At 37.7% G+C, this 16,244-nt stretch overlaps 1 protein-coding gene across 2 annotated transcripts in view; it reads right to left on the minus strand.

The window, feature by feature from the left end:
- Positions 1-5,823: 5,823 nt before the first annotated feature.
- plppr5b (phospholipid phosphatase related 5b) overlaps positions 5,824-16,244 on the minus strand; it is an 88,201-nt gene continuing 77,780 nt past the window's right edge. For both annotated transcript variants that reach the window (XM_018698311.2, XM_018698314.2), the window contains one exon: positions 5,824-10,441. In XM_018698311.2, coding sequence (XP_018553827.1) covers positions 10,412-10,441 — 30 coding nt within the window. In that variant the 3' untranslated portion in view covers positions 5,824-10,411. The remainder of the gene's footprint in view (positions 10,442-16,244) is intronic.

Here is a 16,244-nt window from a genome sequence, read left to right on the forward strand (position 1 = left end):
GAAGTATAAAGTAGCATCAGATGGAATGTTACTAGTTACTAATAACGATCTGCAAAGAAATTGGACCAGTAAGAATGTGAATGTGAGAATGTTTGTAACTAACAAGCAATGAATAACAAATCCACTAATACTAATCCATCTTGTTGATGACAGGCTGACACTGAAGAGGATGGACTGCAACCAGGATCGGGGCCAACCAACAAGTTTTCATTCAACAGTTGATAGCTGTTACATCGTTTAATAAATGAGGAAGTAAGTAACTTGACTACTACCATAATTACTAATTGAGTCCAATGTAATAATCTAATGTAGTAGTAGTCTAGTCAAACTGTGTGTACTCATGGGAACAACACAACTGTGGAACTGAGGTCTAACTGGACAACTTTAGACCTTAAGGTCCTTAATTACAGCTGTAGACGTGAGATTCACAAACATGTTCCCAAAAACAGTGTCCTTGCACTGCAGCCTTATGCATCCTCCTGATACACACACATTCTTGACCTCTTCAATGAGCCCATCCACTGTGTTGTTGAATTCCACTGTGTAGCTCCATTCTTACATTGTTGTCTTCGTTCAGGATGACCAGCAATCGGAATCTGCCATTGTGTCCTGAGGAGACAAGAGGAAATGGTTGAGACAAAGCGAAAACAGTGAGACAGCAAGTGAGAGGTTAAGATAATGTGTGTCACACAATAGATTGGTGGTTGCTATGCTAAAACGTTTTTAGTTTGTAATAAGGGTGTGTCAGGTAATAAAATCATACACAAAGTATTGTACAAACTACCTATGAGCCTGTACTTACATGTTTGGTACATTCTGTCACAATGTATAAAAACATTACCAGCTAGAGTTAACATGTCCTTACAACATTAAGGCACCATGTTTGAAAGCATCAATTGTTACTAAAATCTTACTTGATTTAGAAAATGTGAGAGACCACACACATGATGACAAACAATGTCAGATTTCACAGTTTTGTAATGTGCAATGCTAAAAATAATAAATTGAAAAACCCAAATGCCTTGACTCTTTACTGACACAATGAGACTATGTCTATGAGACTGTAAAGTGAAATATTTCTCTCTGAAATGTATTGAGTGGAAGTATAAAGTAGCATAAAATGGAATGTTCCTAATTACTAATAACAATCTGCAAAGAAATTGGACCAGTAAGAATGTGAATGTGAGAATAACTTAGAATCAATGAATAACAAATCCACTAATACTAATCCATCTTGTTGATGACAGGCTGACACTGAAGAAGATGGACTGCAACCAGGAACACAAAGTATTATACAAACTACCTATGAGCCTATACTTACATGTTTGGTACATAACTAATAAATGTAATATCTGTCACAATGTATAAAAACAACATTACCACCTAGAGTTAACATGTCCTTACAACATTAAGACACCACGTTTGAAAGCATCAATTATTAATGTTATTGTCAGATCCTGTTGTAATTTACTGTCAGAATTAATCCCTTATGATGTATTTACCTCTCACCCCATGTTCAGATGGACTGAAAGAAACTCCTGTCATTTAAGGAACTGAATGTCAATTATATTTTTCATCAAAAGTATAAAAACATAATTTGCATAATTCTACCTCTTCAAAATAAAGAACTATCAGCGGTACAGATCAAATCAGCTGGACATTTTGCAATTGAGTTTTTGAATTTTTAAGGGTTTGCATCTGGTATTGTACTAATACATTACAAAATACATCACACAGGTCACAGATTTGATACTTACAGTTAAGGTCAAAATTATTAGCCCCCCTTATGAAATCAAATAAAACCCTTATCCTTCCAATGACATGGGTCATAACCTTAAGTGTTTATAGTTTGTGTGTGTCCGCAAGAACAAAGACAACATCTGCATAAGGTCAAACGAACATTTTTATTGGTTTGCTGAACTGAAACAAGAAAAAAGCAAAAAATGCAATGGTCAAAATTATTAGCCCCCATGTGATTTTGTGCTTTCAAAACAAATTAACTGGGTTTGAAAACACACCTGAGCAATCAATTAGCACTGAACCTTAATTAAGTGACTTCAAGAAGCAGAGTTAGTATCACTTGACCACTTGAATGAAAGGGATACTCCAGGGTTGCTCTATAGTCTTCGTAAGAAGCAATATCATTATGCTAAAAAGCAAAGAAATCAGTCTGGACCTCAGACAGAAGATAGTGGATCTTCATCTTCAGGGGGAAGGATATACTGCCATTTCCAAGCGTTTCATGGTTTCTAGAATAGCTGTGCATTGGATCATTGCAAAGCACAAAGAAACAAAGTCTGTTAAAAATAAACCTGGCTGTGGTAGAAAACGCAAGATTTCCAAAACATTGCAGCGAAATATAATCAGAGATATCAACAAGAATCCCTAGACCTCTGCAAAAATTATTGTTGCTGGAATGGCTTCCTCTGGACTTGATGTTTCATGCAAGACTTGTGAGACATCGTGTGGACTTTGTGGTCATCGTGCAAGAAAAACCCCATTGCTCTCACAGCGGCACATTAAAGCCCGACTGAATTTTGCCAGAGACAATCTGAAACATAAGGGTGAGTTTTGGAAGTCTGTCCTTTGGTCTGATGAAACCAAACTTGAGCTGTTTGGGCATATGGATGCTGCTTTTGTTTGGTGAAGGAAGGGTGAGGCCTTCGACCCTAAAAACACTGTCCCCACAGTGAAGCACGGTGGTGGCAACATAATGCTGTGGGGCTGTTTTGCTGCTTCAGGGACAGGAAACCTTGTTCAGGTGCATGGGACCAAGAAAAAAAGAGGATTATGTGGGTATTTTGAAGGCTAACATCAAGACATCTGCAGCCAGTCTAGGGTTAGGTTGTAGCTGGGTCAATGACCCGAAGCATACATCAAAGTTAGTCAAAAACTTTTTGAAAGACACCAAAATCAAGGTTCTGGAGTGGCCCTCTCAGAGCCCTGATCTCAGAATCTGAGGAGGGAGCTCAAGGTTTGGTTCCATGCTCGGAGACCAAGCAATTTGCATGCTCTTGAACAATTTGCCAAGGAAAAATGGGCTAAAATCCCTCAGGAGACATGTGCCAACTTGTCAGTTTTGGATCAGAAAGGCTACACTATTGACTTAGTTGTCAGAGGGCTAATAATTTTGACCATTGCATTTTTTGCTTTTTTCTTGTTTCAGTTCAGCAAACCAATAAAAATGTTCGTTTGACCTTATGCAGATGTTGTCTTTGTTCTTGCGGACACACACAAACTATAAACACTTAAGGTTATGACCCATGTCATTGGAAGGATAAGGGTTTTATTTGATTTCATAAGGGGGGCTAATAATTTTGACCTTAACTGTATGTATCAAATCTGTGACCTCTCAATTACCAAGCAGGACTTTCTCACTTTAATGTAACTGAGTCCAGTTTATAGTTATAGGCTGAATTATTAATTCTTGTAAATAAAGCACAAATACATTTATTGTATTACTAACCTTCACAATAAACATCCAATTATTACTATAAGATGTCAAGACATCTGAAAATGTCACCTGGAGCTCTAAGCAATCACAGTTAGACATGACTGATACTATATTTAGTACTAAACTCATTAAATACCTAGGTTTGAGCTGGGATTTACCCAGTGACACTAAATGAAATAACTGTGAGCAACTGCTGACATTAATAATTCAGCTCATCGACACATATTTTTCAGACTGGGTAAATGTTTCGGACACATACCTGTTGATCTGTATGGTCGTGGTGGTGTCTCTGTCCAGGCTGCAGCAGCTGAACAAGTAGACCTGGAAAACACAAGTACCACACCTGAAACACTGACACTAGTACAAAATAGTAGTGGAAACTTTTTACCACTAAAACCCACACAGTGTAGGAGAACAGACAGTAAAAATTAAATACTAAAGTCTTGACAATTACAAATAAAACTTGACAGACCTAAAAAAGGGGAGCAGTGAATAAATCTGAAAGCATAATTTTGACTTTAAAAGCTTTACTTTTGCTGCAGTGATTTTTAACTGTAATCTCAGCTCATACATTGTGGAGAGGCACAGAGTCTAAATGTAGTTTTCAAGCCTTTAACACCAAACTGTGCTCAATCAAGCATCAAATCCAAACAAACGACTCATCACTAAGGGTAAGGGTAATATGATGATATTTCTCGTCAGGCGAAAATCTGCATGAGACAGTATCATACTGCAACTCAAAATTATGGTGCATTCCAGTTGAAGTCGGAATTCTGTGTTACTAGTCAACTGGAAAGCCCAATGAAGTCGGATTTCCAACCCGGAAAGTCGGAGAAAACACATCAGCCCTGACAAAGAATCAAAGAATGCTGCTACTCATATCAATAGCTAAATGCCAATTTTAGTGTTTATAGCAGTTCTGTCTTATCAGTTTCACGTTAAGTCAGTCATACATGTAGCACGATTCAATTTTTATCTGTGGACATGTTGCTAATGCTGTTGCTATGTGCAAAATACCACGTTGTTATCAACGGGTACTGCTAACAATGGCTAGTCCGCTAGCCGTTAGCTAGTTCGCTCCTTGGCCTTACCTTACTACAGGTGTATGCAGCATCCAGCCTCACTCGTGTTCGACCACAGAAAAAACACAGCTTCAAAGCTTGTTTTAGCATCCAGGCTACTTCGGTAATTAACTTTAATTCGGTAATTAACGTTCGAGACCACGATACAAGCCTTGGTTTGGATCTGTTTCCCGACTTCCTCTCTCAGCCTCTCTAAGCTCCTCCCACAAGGTCATGACCTATGACGACACACGACAAGGCAAATGACAACACAGGCAAGCCAACAAAGGCAGAAAAAACGGCAATTGGTATTATGCTGTTTTCCACCTAGGAAATTCACTATTGTGGGATTTGCTTAAAATGGTTTTAATCTCTTTCAGTGGTTCCAGAATATATACAGTATATAGGCTACATGTGTATGCTCTATACACATACAGTATATACAAATACAGCCTCTATACTCTCAAACAGATCTACTGTTGCAGCCCAAAACAAAACCCACTACTGCACAGTTTTAAGTTCATAGTATTCCAATTTGGCAAAAAGAATAAAATGTATCATATCCACATAACAGTCATGGAGCAGCGCTCAAAAGAGACAGTAACTTGATGGACTCATTAGTGCATGCAACACAAACCAGCAGTGACAAATTTCTGCACTATTGACTCCACTATTGTTGCCACCCACAGGACATCAACTTTATAGATATTGTTCAGGCTATCCTGTCTCATGATGCATGAAAGACTTCCATAATGAGACTGTCCTCCCTAGGAAAACAGGAGCATCATTCATTTCAACAAGTGCCCCAAAGAAACATCTGTTTAAATTCAAGGGACAAACAAACAGCTGAGGTGGAAAAGAGGAAATCAGGTGATGCTATTATAGAAAAACAAAGACCACATAGAGAGGTCTTGGCAGATTGATGGGTCAACAAAACAGTGGACTTAACCACAGAAAACTGCTTTTTGTTTTCTGTTTCAAACCATCACCACCACCCTATAAGTTCTCTTAACCTTAACAAACTTTTAACTATAAACTTGAATCACAATAATACAGAACAATCAGTGATTTTTAACATTTTTTTAACAGGAGCACAGACTTGAAGTTCTGGGCAAATGACCAGTGACAATTTCAGGTGCTGAGCTTGATGAGGTGATTAGGTGAGCTGCATTTGGCAAAGACAACATTCTCATGATTTGGGAACACTGAAGAGGTAGTCCTTCAAAACTGTGGAGCTGTGGATGTTTGAAAAACCGTCTTTAAAAACATTTGAATAGAAAGAGAAATAGAAGTTAATTTGCTTTCAAAACAGAAGAATGAGACAATTTGTGGAGACACATTTTTGTGTCCTTTCAATGTTTTTTATTCAAAGGCTGTAAATTTTTTTTTTCTACAGTGTAAAAGGTCACATTTTGAACTCAAGTTGAAAAGAAGAGAGCTTTTAAAAAGAAATATGCATAATATAAAAAGAACTGGAATAGAAGAACAACAACCATACAAAATGATCCACTAAAGGCAAAGAAATCACATGAGTGGGAAAAAAGGATAAAAACCACCAGTTTAGAAAAGTTAATGACTTAAGTCTCAGAACAAGCTCATTTCAGGAAAGATGTGGAATACACAGCAGGGTAAGGAACATAATTTCAACATAACAAACATGAATGTCACTGTTCACAAAACACAGTATAAAAATGTAATCGTAAGTTTGAACAATAACATGAAATATACCTCATTTCAGTAAAATAACATGAAGAAGCAACATTTATCTGAGGGATAAAATATATTGTGAACACTCACACAGTGCACAGTCATACGAAAATAGACAGCATCAATGTAGAATATGACCAAAAGGATATATACACGTATATACGTGTTTATTCATTTATTTATACTTTAACATATACATTTTTACAGTTCTCTTTTTCCTTTAAATATACTAGGATAGTGTAGTAGCTGTTGCAATGCACATCTGAGCAGACTTTATTCATTTATTTATTTTTTAGCATCCTGAATATTCAGTGTGATGTTGTTTTCAAGCAGCAGAGACATTGGTGGCCATTTCATTAGCTATGAGAGGACTTACAGCTTGATTTAAAGTGCTGCTTTTTGCATGTTCCTGCCTGGAGTCCTTATTCATAAGTGCTTTAGTGATTATTACAAAAATAGAGATTTGAAGGGGCAACAGAATTAGACCTTCACTGTGTTCTTCTCCTCTCTCTTGATGGGAAAAGAAAGAAAGTCTGTTATTGCTACAAAGGAGAATGACTTAATTCAAACACGGGATGGCACTTTTACTTAGGTACAATGCAAATATACAATATATATTTCCATTTATCACCAACATTAATATTAGTTACCACTGCAAATTATGATTTAACCAGAGGACAGTAAATTAATCAATTGATGAACCAGTTAAAGCTGCATTTGTCCATTTATAGGGGGCAGTAAAGGGCAGAAAAAACAAAAACAACCTAAAAGAGACGCAACAACTTCATATCACTGGCTTTGGATGGCTGACATTTTTATGGTTAAACTACTTCCACATTCAGCAGACACATTAGTAACATAATATTAATCTAGTTGTGTTTGTGTCCACCTGACCAATATGAGTCCAATATTCACTTTTCTTTCAGATGTAGTTTAGATTCAGATTCTGGCTCTAAAGCTTCATCATAAATCACTAACTTTGTCTGCTGTCTTTTTGCTATCCCTGGTTTTATGTATTACCATTACATTTAAAGAGCTAAGCACCAGGTGCTCTAAAAATAAGCACCCAACGAAAAGTGGCGTGAATTCACTTACAACAATCCTTTTTTTTTTTTTTTTTAATGTTTACACTTTTTAGGTACTGATGCAAGAAAAATACACATATGTTTTGTATATATTGTATATCTATACATGATAGGAAACTAGATGGTTTAGTCTTCCAGAAATCTAGAAAACAGATGGTTAGCCCAGTGACAATAATGTAATGGCAGTACACAATAGTTACAAACTGGTGCTAGCCGGGTAGCGTCTTAAAGCTTAGAAATGGCTTTCCATGGATGCTGATCTTAAACTATACAGTAACATCAAACAAATGAGCTCAAAGAGATTAATAGGGTGAGCAAAGCCTGGGTTATGATTCACTGGAATTTCTTGCACTCTACCTTTTCACTTTATACAGACTGGTTTTGTTTAGTGATGATATCAAAAATATTGAAAATTTGTAGGTTTAAGTCACTGATTAAATCCAAAAGCCAAACATTAGCTATTTCAGTATCTCTGGTGTGAGTATTTGTTGCTTTACTGTCTTTGTGCTCCCACATTTTGGAAAATATATTTGCTTGCTGTGTTACCCATAGTAACATGAGGATATGGATACCACCTATGTGTGTCAAAAATAGTCTAGCTACATCGAAAGAGAAAAAGAGGAACACCATCAACTGCAAAGTTTTTTTTTATGTGATTACACGATAGAAAAAATAAAAATAAATTTAAAAAAAGAAAAAAAGATCGGAATTGAACAGTTTCCCCTTGCATCTAGTCTTTGTGCAAAGCTAGGCTAGATGCATTTTGGACCTGCACTGTATGCAGAGAGATAAAACTGAGGGGAAATAAATCTTCTCATCTGACTCTGGGGAATGTAGCCCAAAAAAAAAAAAAAAAAGTTTCTTAAGTGGTGGAATGTTCCATTAGATGTGTGTTTCATGTCCAAGAAAGTGTTTTGTGTGATGATGAAAAATCTCTGTGGATTCTAATTGGTTCAGGCCTTCCAACAGACAACTGGTATAATAGGAATATGGCTGATTTTTCAATTGTACAAAACAGTTATTCATTAAAATAAACAGTATTATGTCAATTATAAGTGACAGTTATTCATGTAGAGATACAAACCAGATTACAATAAAATTATATTTTCATGTCTTATGTTACACTGAGCTACATGATAGAAATTCTAGAGAAAAAATAGTGCAACAAAAACACTTGCAGATGATCAAAGGTGTTTGTGTCCTGATGGGCTGTGAGATACGACTACATAGACTCTTACCCCACTATGAAGGCAGCCCAGCATGTCTCCATGACTCTTGTTTCATGACATGGGCCATGAATAAATACTGTCTCTGAGAAAAGAGGAAAAATCTCTACTGTAGATTTTCCAAGAAACAAAGATACAGATAAAAGATAGATAAGAAAGAGAAAACAGCAAGATAAAAAGGAAGAGAGAGGGAGATGGTGATTGTCTGGTGTGGCTAAGAAACCCTTGACAGTTTTCTTTGAATACAGAGTATATAGTGTTTCATTGGTTGGAGTTGACTGCATATACTGTATACTGTACATGCACACATAAACATCAGCTACTTTGATCTGAGCCCATCTTTATCAAAGTTCCATAAATTATTCTTTAGAGAGTAAGTGATTGATAAAGTATTGCACATCCAAAAAGTTGAGACTTGCATGACACACTGTGAGAGACTTTAACCTGCCTGGTAAACTCCCACAACCTTTTTCACAACCTCACTTTTTAAAAGAAACTCATCAGGGTTATTTTCACCCGACTGACAAAGCTGCTCCAAAACCTCATTATCACAACACACCAACAAAAAGAAAACCAAACTGGAGCTAGGCAGGAAATTCTGCTGTTAGATAGAGTTCATAAAAGAACACACAAAAAGGGAGAAATTGGGAAAAAAAACATACAAATTTAGACAAAACTTGTATGGAAAGTGATTGCAACCAAAATCACTGTCAGCCTTAGTGCCCAGAGAATACAGGTAGGGTCACAGTGGAATTCACCTGCAGGCCCTTTGAAACAAGTGGTGCATTAAGCCTGGTGGTTAACTATCTGATAACTGCTTGCTAGCTGGGAATATGCTAACATTAGATAGCCACAATACCCCACAGCTGCTGGTTATCAGTTAGCCGCTAACCAGGAAAAAAGGTACTATATTCAAGAGCCATAAACTGTATTGTCAAAGTATAAACCGTGCTTCTTTTGTGGAGCAGTTCATATGGATCAGGTTTATATAAAATAAGATGGTGAGACAGTTAATATGGCGACCACCTGTATTTTGAAGTGTCTGTCTCGTTGTACCTTCAAACTCAGTATAGCGACGTCATTTTTTGTGTCACCAAAGTTCTCTACATGAAATGCCTGTTCTGATTAATTTTGCCTCCACAAGCTAAACTCAGTCTGCACTGAGATTCAGTCCAAATTCAGATTCAGTACTATCTCTAGGACACTAAGGTGATGCTCTAAAGCAAATCAAGAGACCTCTGAGGCTCTCTTAAATTTAGGGAGAATTGTAAGTTAAGAATTATTAGCTTTGTTTTTCATGTATGTCCACAATTTTATTCTAATTAGTTTGATAAATATGGGCCCACAGCAGTTGTCTGAATGTTGCAAAGGTGATGTGATAACAGCAATAAAGTTGAAAGGAGGAAATTGCTCACTCAAATTACTGACCAGATAGTTTTCCCAACAGCCATCTTATTGGAACAATGCTGTTTCACACACAAAATAACCAAACTGTGAGAAAATATTTGACCTACGCAGAGTTGAGATGGTGCATTTTGCTCTTCACTTGTTCTAGTGTCCAACAGGGTGCAACAAGTCCATTCAAGGGTTCGCCTCATAACAAGTTGGATTCTGTCAAGGATTCTGAGTAAGTGCATAGATGGAGAACGCAGAAGCAGTCTGTCCTGCTGAGTTACTGGCTCTTCTTTTTTAATTTTTTTTCCCCCTTAGATACAAGAAGCTGCAAATGATGACATGGGCTTGGTAAAGACAACAAAGAACAACATACCGCAGACCAGACACACATAGATAATGGGTTTAGCGCTGCACTCCAGTTAATTGGATTGGACGGTGAAGAGCGTGGACGTCCAATGGGTCTGCCACACGGCTGACTCCACGTCATGTGACCTCAGCGAAGGCGATGTGATTCTATGGGGGAGGGGAGGAGAACATGAGAGTAAAATAAGAATAATGGAAAGAGGAAATTCAGTTTGGTCTATCAGGACACTTTTACTTGGATGAATCCCCCCAAAAATAATTTCAAACTGTACTTGGTCAGAGTTTTTTTGAAAATTCCAGCCATCATGAGCCAAAAGAGATCTTGAAAGCAAAAAAATACCTCATGATGTCTCCTAGAATCTTCAAATATATCTTATGAGAGAAGACTCCAAATAAAATAATAATTTAAGATGGCTTTCACAGCAGAAAAAAAAACAAATCAAGAGATGCTTAAGTGAAAATTCTGATATATTTGGACCTGGTATTATTTCCCATAAATGCGGCAAAACAACTTGCCCAAGTTGACTGAGATGTAGATTCATGTGTTTGTTTTGAAGGATGTTGGAGGCTAGTGCAGTTCAATTCAACTGTATTGTGCAAATCATTATTTCCTTAAACCTACACAACAGAGGTGGCAAGAGCAAAGATAACACAACCCATAGAGTGACAGTGGCCTTATTTATGGAAAAAGCACCAGGTTGAAAAATAATGATATTTTCCTTAAAGCTAAGGAAATCCATAACTCCAAAACACACCATTATAGCACTGCAATCATTTTCATAGTCCTAAACATATATCAAAGCCTGATTAGCAACCATCACAGCATTTAAAACAATGCCAGCAAGAAGCAGGGGATGGTTGTTCACGGAGGCTAGGAGCTTTGATTTTCTAATCCAACCTCAAGTGTGTTTGGCTGTGGAGCAAGAGAAGTGGAGGAGGGAGGGTGAAGATGGAAGCCTAGAGAGTGTTTTTCTCTCTGCTACACTGCAAAGCTGAGGAGAGGGTTTCCTGTTCAGGCTATCCTCCTTGTCAGAAAAATGACAGCACTGGTTGTTTATTCAAAAGCTAAACCAACAACTGTTTATGGTTTATTGACAAAAGATACGCGGTGGATTCAAAATGGCTTCAACTCTGGAGACCATGGTTTACATTCTTACAGTGTTTTGTCGTTCAAGCATGAAGACTTGATTGTCACTTAAAAAAAAAGCATTTTGGTTTACTAGACAGTGCATTAAATATTTGATTTAAAAAAATGTACCAGCTCATTTTACAGTCAGTGACAGCAGGTCCTTTGATAGAACAAAGAATTGAAAAACTCTAAGGGTGACAGTGCAGGGTACTTGCTGTGCACACAGGAAGTTCATTGCATTTGAGAAAGCTCAGAATAGCTGAATTCTTGACATGTAAACATTCGATTACAGATTTAAGGAACTCAACTCAGCGTTGTCGTAATTCTTTTGTTGCTGTTGGAGCACTTTCAAGTCGCACCACTATCACCCCCATAGCTCCAATTTTAGCAGGTAACTTTATTCCCACCTAAATTTTACAGATTTCTCCTTGTGCACACATTACAGTCATATAGTTTAAAAGGGATGCTATGAAACCTTTGCGTGGGTGTGTCCCTGCATGACAGGTAAATGATTCTCTGAGTTTCTCAGTCTAATTTTCTCATTTGAGGCTGCATGAAATGAGCCACTGCCACTCCAGCTAGTGTGCCAAATTCCAGTGGATGTGCGAGCAGAATGTTTCACACTCTGGCTCACACGTGACTGTGTTTTTTTTTTTTTTTTCTGCTCTGCTATCTGTAAGCAGCAGATCTATTTTTGGAGTGATACAGAGATTGAAAAGTGTCTGTGGCGCTCTCTTGCTTTAATGGCATGTGCCAAGTCAAAGTGCTGTTGTCACGTTGACCATTGTTACGCCATTCTACCTACATATGCCACTTAAAAAAGTCTGAAAATGGCAGAAGCAAACGCTATGTCACAATACGCTGGTGAGAAATGGTAAAATAATCCCACCCAGCAGTCTGTTGAGGTTGCCAGGTCAAGCCAATGATTTGTCCCCACGGGTGTTTGAGTAGCTTCCTTCTTGATATCATCCTGTGTAATGAGGATTAATGAACTGACAACATACTAATACCATATCCAATATCAGGCTGATACCACACTACAGCTGGCAGTGGAAGCTGAAAGATGACCCAGTTTTATAATACCATATCATAAATCCGATGTTACTGTACAACATGTGTACATTTTTATGTAAGGGAATTCTCCAGTCTGTCTATATTCGCTATGAATAACTCAACTAGCTCTGTGTTATCTGGCATGCTAGTTTACTTTTATGTTAAGTTTTTAATGAACTATACAACATACCGTATGACACACATTCTAAGCCGGTCATACATACAAATGAACTGATATAGATTTCATCCTATAGACTTTTCATTTGACTAAGGAGCGATATTAGCATTTATATTCGAGGAAATATCTCCTGCATGTGGTAGTTTTCTCATGTTGTGTTTCTAATAAAGCAAGCAATAATTCACCCTCCAAAACAAGAAAGTGTCATTTTCTCCTGGGTATTTCATTAAAGCCAACAAGTAATCGACTCAATCTTCTGCAAAGCAGATGTGTTCGCAACAACCAGATCAAATCATTAGCTCATTACACACATTAAAGTTTTGGGGAAATTATACTTAGCCAGTGATAAATATACGACTATGGCGTTTTCCACCCGGGCTCAGCATGTGGTAGGGACATAAAGTGAAATCATTCCACTCCACTAAAGAAGAAAAAATAACAAAATAAAAGCACAAGATTCATTATTTTGCTACTTAACGGTTCCTTCCTGCCGTGGCATTTTGTTCACTGTGGCTTGTTTAGCTTCCAGGCATCTTGAGCTATTTTTAGCGCGGGCAATTTTCCACCGAGCCTGCCGTCACCGAGGTGAGAGTGTGAGATTTTCTGCTCTTTGTCAGACAACTGAGCACAAGCTCTTTCAGCAGGAGGCTGTGAATTGAATCATCAGATAGAAGCTGTGTATTTTCTACATTTCACTGTTAAATGCGTATCTTGTTAGAGGATGAGAGAAGGGAACACAGCAGGATAGAGTAAAGAGAAAGACATCACTCTGGGATTCTAAAATCGGAAGTTGTAAGAGATTTCACCCAGATGCAAAGAAAAAGCAGAGAAACTTCAACTGAACATGCCAGATACTCTGGACAGAGTTGGGTTTGGCTGAATCAGCCTCATCCTCTTTTTGGCTTCGCTGGATACAAACCAGTTTGGTGACTGTGGAACAACAGGGCTAACAGCCCAACAGATGGGCAGACAGTGGGCCACAGGACCAGGGTCTGACCAATATATAAATGCTCAAGGAAAATTCCACTTTATTCCATCTTGCTTCTTATTATTGCAGATCTGAAAACGCTGTCGTCACTGAAATCTGGGAACATGGTGACATCACCAAAAATAAGTCTGACAGGTCAACATGAGCAACGAGCAACGCAAGCAGTCAGATGATCAGACAGGTTGGGATCGAACAGTTTATCTAGATTATTCAACCTACTTTATCTGGAGGTCAGACTTGAAATAAGAGCACCACTGAGCAGGAAATTAAAGAAAAATAAACAGCTTAACCTTCTGTACACACTCAAAAACAGTTAAGAAACAATTATCTACCTGTACTGGACTATGGTGGTTTATTTATATGCATACTCCACTACCTGCGATTCAGTCATTAGATTTTTATCAGGTGTCGGGACTCATGAATGAGACTTATACAGGAGTGTAGTGATAAGAGACCTGCCCACTTTACAATAGATTTAAAAGCCTATATACTTTACATTTCCTCTGCAGTATAGCAAACTCATTGCCTTAGATCTTAGGACTTTCCTGTTGTGGAGGTTCCCAAACAAAAATAATTAGATTTCTCCCTGTACCTGCAACAGTTAGATCTGAGTGCAGATCTCTAACCAGGCCTTTTTGCTGTATATATTGTTTTTTAAGTACATTTTGGGGGAATTTTTTATGTCTTTATTACAGATGTAGACAGTAAAAAGATGACAGGGAGTGAGGGTGGAGAGATGGTGAAGGACATACAACAAAGGCCCACATCCAGAAACAAACCAGTTAGAGGTCTTTCTTTGATCCTTTAACATTTGTATTCTTCTCTTTCTCATCCTGTATTTATAGTTTAGTATGTCTGTCTTAAGCCCCGTTTGGACTGGATTTATGTCTGCGATGGAGTGATTTTAACATTACCTGACCAGGTCAACTCAGTAATAATTACAGCTGCAATTGCCTACTCTTTTTTTCTGTGAACCAGATGGTTGTCCTAACACTTTGGATGGGATTATATCAGTATGTGTTTCATGTCTGAGTGCTAATAACTGACTGAATCATGATTCAGAAAAGGAGTACAATTTTGCTCTCCTTCAACTCTCTGGCACCCCATCTCTCCACCCCCTGGGAAGGTCTTTGGCTTTCTTTTTTGGCTTTGTTCTGCTGAATGCCAATGTCTAGCACAGACCATATCCTGTAATTTCCTGATGGTTAAAATGCTGTCTGGAACAATGAGTTAAATTGCAGAGGAGCACAGTGAATATTTCATTCTCCATCTCCCTCTGTAATGTTAACCCTGTCTGAATGAGGTTTTAATAATTTGTCCTCTGTATAAATAAAGGTCGAAAGGAAAATTAATGAACGAGAACTTTGTGAGTGCAGTAGGTCAAAAAGGAAGCAGGAAGTGAGTCTGCAAATTGTGATGGATGTTTACAACAGTATAGCCAATGATTTTTATTCAGCTCTTTTTCTCTTCCAGATAAGTTTATCCAACCTGGGGGTTTGTTTTCAACCTGTCTGATCATCAAACTATTTGCATGGCCAACTATTCATCTCAGCCAATAAAGTGGTGAATACAATATTGTGATTATTAACAGAAAAAATAAGGCCCATGTTGTAATAAACCAGAATTATCTTTTAATGCCACAAATATTATTTTTAGATGAAACAACTGGCTGATATCATGTGCTGTTATTAGTATTAAACATCTCTACCTGTCACTGAAAGCAGTTTTAATAATAACACTACCCACATGTCCATACACACGTTGAATATGACCAAAATGACTTAATTAGAGCAGGAAATGATCTCTATGGAGACAACCACTGAGTATTGTATTGAAAGAAGTGTTGAAAAAATGGAATCCTATCTTTTGAGCATGCTCAGCCTAGTTATTGCTCCAACAGCAGACAACACAGACAAAAACATATGTTAACCCGGCAGGTCACAGAGGTTCAGTGCCTGATTTGCTCCATTATATGCTGATCTTTCAAATAGGGAAGACACATCATATCACCTCACAGGCACTTGGATGTTCAACAGCAGAACAACCAGTGTTCTTACTGGTGATAGTTTTTCACTAATTCATGTTAATTGCTGTCAATTTTAAACCGTTTCAGCGGGTTGAAGATTTGGTTTTCAGCCAGCTTTAGGAATATTTGAACACTGGCATAAACCTGGTATTATTTCTTGTGGAATGAAGCTTTTCAAGGCACACTGAATCAACACTTCTCATATGTGTATTATCTTCTACCATGTGGTACTTAATCCTGCGTATTTGTGTTCCCACATGGTTCTAACCGTGTAAGACAGCATCACCATAAGTCCCTCTAATGATAGCATTTGTCTCAGAAGGGCGCAGTCAGGAAAAGGAACAGATTGATCTCTCTCTGTACTGCACTGTTTATCTGAATGTGAATAAAGAGCTGATTTCATAGTGTTCTAAAGCAGAAGTACTTAAAAGACAAATAAATGGGAATGACCATAATGCCGCTGAAAATATTTCCTCCATTCTAACACAACATACTCTAAACCTGACTAAATTTGTTGCACACACACAGGTTGAGTGACAACATTGCACCTAAAACAAGGATCTAAATATCTGATTGTTG

Source organism: Lates calcarifer, linkage group LG24, assembly GCF_001640805.2.
Source record: "Lates calcarifer isolate ASB-BC8 linkage group LG24, TLL_Latcal_v3, whole genome shotgun sequence".
NCBI lineage: Eukaryota > Metazoa > Chordata > Actinopteri > Centropomidae > Lates > Lates calcarifer.